Below are 5106 nucleotides of genomic sequence, written 5' to 3' on the forward strand. Positions count from 1 at the left end.
CCAGTATAAGACCCCCCAAAATGTGAAAAAATGCCCACCACAGTAGGGTTCAATAAATATTTGTTGAATGTTGAATGAATGAAAAAACTCTTTTGACAGCTTGTCATCTCTCATGACATGTCCACCAATTCCCAAGAAAAGGAGGACTCAATTTCTAAAAGAGGGGAGAGCAATGATTGAAAAGATTTTTTTTTTAATGGGAGGAAAAGAAGGTGGGATACAATTATCTCAAACCTCAATACTGAAGGCATTATGGACCTGAAAATGGCTCTTGGGAGAAGTCAGAGTGGGAGAATTTTTGCAAGTTGTGTAGGGTGACCTTAAGTGTCTGGCAAAGAATGCTGGCCACGCCCCCACCCCGATTTCCTGCTCGGACTCCCACGTAACAGCAGTCCCCAGAACCCTCCCTGGACCCCTCCACCTGAACACAAATAGCCCACACGAAGACTGAAAATTTTCTCAACTTTATGGAAAAACATCAACAACGACAATCAGCCAAAAACGAGCCTCCACTTTGCACCTCATTCCAGTGCAGTCTCCCCTAACGCTCGCTGGCTTTAGAGAGTCAGCCCAGGGTTGCAGTTCTCAGGCGTCCTGACTGTCTCCCCAACGCTGTGTTCCGAAGGGTCCACATGAAGGCGGGTCAGGCGAGACGCCCGGGAGAAGTAAAAACCTCTGGCCAGGGAAAAGCACGAGAAGAAACCATGGAGACTCAGTCCACTTGAGGCAGGGACACGCGGGAACGATGGCAAACTGCAGGATCACAGAAGGGATCGGCGCTCCCCCGCACAGCGCAGACAAGACGGGATCTCAGTTCTCCTCCGGCTTGTCGGCTGGCGGTCCGCAAGGCTGCAGCATCTTCTCCATCAAGTTGAAGCGGACTCGAGCTTTGCTCTCATTCTCCGCAATGGCGAAGTAGTTGAGAAGGTCGAAATGGCCCATGTAGGAGCAGTAGGAGTCGCGGTGCTGGTTCACCAGCCATTCCCACTTGGTGGTGTCGGCGTGGCCGGTGCCGATATACTTGGACTGCAGGTGCTCCAACTGGCTGTGGATGGTGTAGCGGTCGGTCATCTCGCCGCTTTCCTAGACGCTCTCTGGTCACAGGCCTCGGACGAGAAGAAGCTCCTCTGAAATTTCACACCGGAGAGGAACCGCCACACTCAAACTCCAGACGAGAGCAGTCGCGGGAAAATGGCGTCACCGCGACGAACGCTGCGCTTCCTCCAGGTTCCGGGACTCAAAGACGGAAGCGGAAGTGGGTTCTGTCACGTAATTGGAGTTGCTTAGGCAACGCCATAAGTCGGCCGCCCCTATCAAGAGCCCCGCCCCCTTTCGGAGAGCGTTGCATGACGGTCCATTTTGTGGTCCCTTTTCTTACTGGGAGCGTTGCATCCTGGGACTCGTGGTGTCCAAAGTTTCCAGCACCAGCCCCCTAGGACCTTTCGCTACTTTTTAAGAGGCCTTTAGCGGCCTGCGTAAGGGAGGGGGTATCTGGAGGCGGACGGCGTTCGTAGGCGGTTTGGAGCTGACAGGATATGGGAAACTCAAGTACAACAAAAGGCAGCTTGGAAAATGAACTGGGTATAATTTTAATTTAGGAGCTTATGTGGCTCCCCGGTAGCCCCTTCACAACTAGACGGTACATCGCCCCAAGTCAAGAGACGCGAATTCTGGTCTTTACTAGTGTGCAGTGAAAGTTAAGTCAAAGTTTGCAGGGCTGCCGTTTCCTGCCCTTTGACCGAAGCTTAGTACCAGTTCCAGCACATTCCGGCCCCCACTTCAAGCCCCTCCTTATTCTTGAGCTTGTAATAGTGATATCCCCCCTCCAGCCCGTCACCCACCCCACCTGCCCCAGCCTATACTCCTCAACGTTCCGTGCCGCTCGCCTCTCCAGTTGTCTGTACAAGCTGTTCCTTCTGCTTGGAACGCCTTTGTACCCTTGGCAGACTCTTTCCCCGTGGTGTCAGCTCAAAAGCATCTCCTTGAAATCGGGTTTGGCTCCTCCAGACAGATGTAAATTCTCCTTCCGCTTTGCAACTTGTCTGTTGTCTCATCTCTTGGTTATTACCGTTTTCTTTGCACCCCCTTCTTTTTTTTTTTTTTTGGTTTAACAACTTCCTCATGAGAATACAAACTGCTTGAGAAAGTTTACTTTTTTGCTATCTTTTATCGTATGCTTCTTTTGTGATATCCTCATAGCCTGGCACAGATTGTATTCTCAAAAAAAATTTGATGACTGGATAAACAACAATAAAAAGAACTCTTTACCGGGAAAAGTAACTTTAAAATAGATTTATTCTGATGCGAAGTTGCAGATTATAGTTCATACTGTATTGAATACGGGAAATTTTCTATGTGTAGATTTCAGGTGCTCTCACCGCACATGGATATGTGGATTACCTGGAGTGTAGTAGTCATTTCATTATGTTGCACACCTTCCATATAAACAGTTTTTATTTTTAAAAGAGATAAAAATAAAAATATTCTTTATGTGATTAAATGTCTGTACCAAGTATGAAAAAAAAGTTTTATTCTTTGGACTAAATCTTGTTCTAACAAACGCTTCACTCCTAAAATGTTTCCTAAAATGTTGGAGACTATTATAAGGCATACCTTTGGATTCACCATCAAGATATATCAAACCTTGCCGTCTTGCCATTTTTGTTTCCAAATCTGTTATTATTTTTTTAAGAAGTAAAACTGAAAATAAACTTGAAGTTCTGTGTTCCCCTCCCTTATCTATTCACTTCAGGATACTATTTTGAATATTGATTGCTGATAGTTTGTCCATCCATAAGCAATAGTGTTAATGTTATGCACATTTTAAAGCTTTATATAAATGACGCCCTGTATGTATTGTTATGAAAATTGCTTTCCCCCATTGTATCCATGCTGATATTGTAGTTTAGTTCATTTTCACCATTGTGTAGTATGATACTGAATTAACATACCATCACATGTCCATTTTCTCAATAATGGACACTTAATTTCACATTTTCATTGTAAGAAACAATGCTACAAGAAATATCCTTGTACATATATTCTTGTAAATGTGAAGAAATTTCTTGGAGAATATATACAGGAATAAAGTTGAGATAAAGGAATGTCTTCAAGCTTTGCTAGATATTTCCAAATTGCTCTCCAAATCAATTATACCAATTGGTTCTCCCACCAGCAAAATGAGAATTCATTTTGTTGCATAGCCCTCCCAAAACTTAGTGTCCTCAGACATTTAGAAAATTTTCAAATCAGATGGGTGGAATGGAATTCCATTGTGCCTTTAATTTGCATATCTCTGCTTACTAGAGAGACTGAGTATCTTTTTTATGTGTTTACTGGCCTATTATATTTTTTCCTCTGTCAATTGCATATCTTGCCCATTTTCTTATTGGGAATTTGTTGGGGCTTTTTTTTTACTATTTTTTAGAAGATATTTATACATTCAGGATACTACTCTTGTCAATTATAATGCAATGGAAATCTTTGATATATTTATTTTTTATTATTATTTTTAAATCTTATATCTCCTTAGGAAACATAGCACTATTGAATGTCTATTACATCCTACAGAGAACTTCAGTCTTAGGTCACAGCATTAAAAGCTCCTGATTTTGGTCCCACAGGCCCTTTTTGAAATGACCTATATGAAAATCTGTTTCTGGTCTGCAGCTCAGATTTACCCTTTCTTTGTGGAGTCACTTGTTGTACAGAAGTTAACTTTGAAGTAGTCAAATGTATCAGCCTTCCTTCATATTTTGTGCTTTTTGCATTTAGTTTAAAAAATGAAATCAAACAAAACTTTCCTACCCTTGGGCCATAAAAGTTTTTCATTTCTAAAAGTTTTAGAATTTAGGTTTTTTATATTTATTGCTTCAATCCACTGGAAGTTTTTGTTTTGTTTTGCTTTAGAGCAGTGACTTTCTAATGGTATGTCACAAAATTTTTAAAACATGTAGTACCTGACCATTTAGCCAGGGGCACTGACCTCTTTTCCTTTAGACCGTCAAATAGAAAAATGACAACAGCCAACACAACAATAACCATCCAGTGTGATTGAATCAAAACTGTGTCTACTTTTTGTCAGGTCGGCAAAAAAATGTACTTTTTGGTGTGCCTTAGAATTTTGGTAATTAGTTTTTATGTGCCATGAGGTGTAAAAGGTTGAAGATTGCTGCTTTAGGGATCTTTTTAATACTTTTCTATGTGGCTAACTAGCTCCCAGTGATAACCAGTCATTCATTAAACAATGCATCCTCTCTGTACTCATCTTTAGTGCATCTGTTGCATGTGGATAGGTCTGTTTCTGGGTATTCTGTAGTCTGCACCCACAGTAGTAACACAGGAATTCATACATCTTGATGTCCGCTATAGTGAAAGCCTGTAGAGGTTCTTGTTTCATAGATGTCTTAACATGTTTGAACCTTTGCTCTTCTCCATGAATTTAGAATTGTCAGTAAAGTCCTTATGGAGATTGTGATTGACTAGTTAAACATAGCCACGAAAATGAATATTTCTATATCATGAAGAATGATTCCAAGGATATGCGAGAGTTCCTTCAAATTCAAAGGCCTGTGGAGATAGATGGAAAACACGTTTACACGTACGAACCAAGAGCCAAGGTGTGCTAGTTTGCTAGGGCTCCCAAAGCGAACTGCCACAGACCGGGTGGCTTAAGCGATAGAACTTTATTTCCTCACAGTTCTGGAGGCTAAAAGTACGAAGTCAAGGTGGTGACAGGGTCAATTTCATTTTGAGCTCTCTCTCTCCTTGTCTTGCTGATGGCCATTTCTCTCCCGTGTCGTCACACGGTTTCCCCTATGTGTGTGTCTGTGTCCTGAACTCTTCCTGTAAAGACACCAGTCACATTCAGTTAGGGTTCACCTCCATGACCTCGTTTTGCCTTACTTACCTCTTTGTAGCTTCTAGCCCCACATCTAGTCACATTCTGAGTTACTAGGGGTTAGGACGTCAACATAGGAGTTTCGAGGTGACACAATTTAGCTGTGGAGTATATAAGAGAACTTGTTCCTTTTTCATAAATTTTAAATGTAATTAATTAGCTTTGTGAAAATTAGGTAGTTGAACAGATTTTGTTAAAACAGACAA

At 41.9% G+C, this 5106-nt stretch overlaps 1 protein-coding gene and 1 non-coding gene across 2 annotated transcripts; both read right to left on the minus strand.

The window, feature by feature from the left end:
* Positions 1-448: 448 nt before the first annotated feature.
* On the minus strand, positions 449-1218 carry SF3B5 (splicing factor 3b subunit 5). Its single transcript, XM_028509739.2, has one exon. It carries the CDS (start codon positions 1069-1071, stop codon positions 811-813), a length of 261 nt encoding a protein of 86 aa, XP_028365540.1. The 5' UTR covers positions 1072-1218; the 3' UTR covers positions 449-810.
* A 2298-nt stretch (positions 1219-3516) lies between these two features.
* On the minus strand, positions 3517-3642 carry LOC114495844. The gene has a single exon (XR_003684509.1). It is a non-coding gene; the product is annotated as a small nucleolar RNA SNORA25 (small nucleolar RNA).
* Positions 3643-5106: the final 1464 nt, after the last annotated feature.

The sequence above is a fragment of the Phyllostomus discolor genome, chromosome 4, assembly GCF_004126475.2.
Source record: "Phyllostomus discolor isolate MPI-MPIP mPhyDis1 chromosome 4, mPhyDis1.pri.v3, whole genome shotgun sequence".
NCBI lineage: Eukaryota > Metazoa > Chordata > Mammalia > Chiroptera > Phyllostomidae > Phyllostomus > Phyllostomus discolor.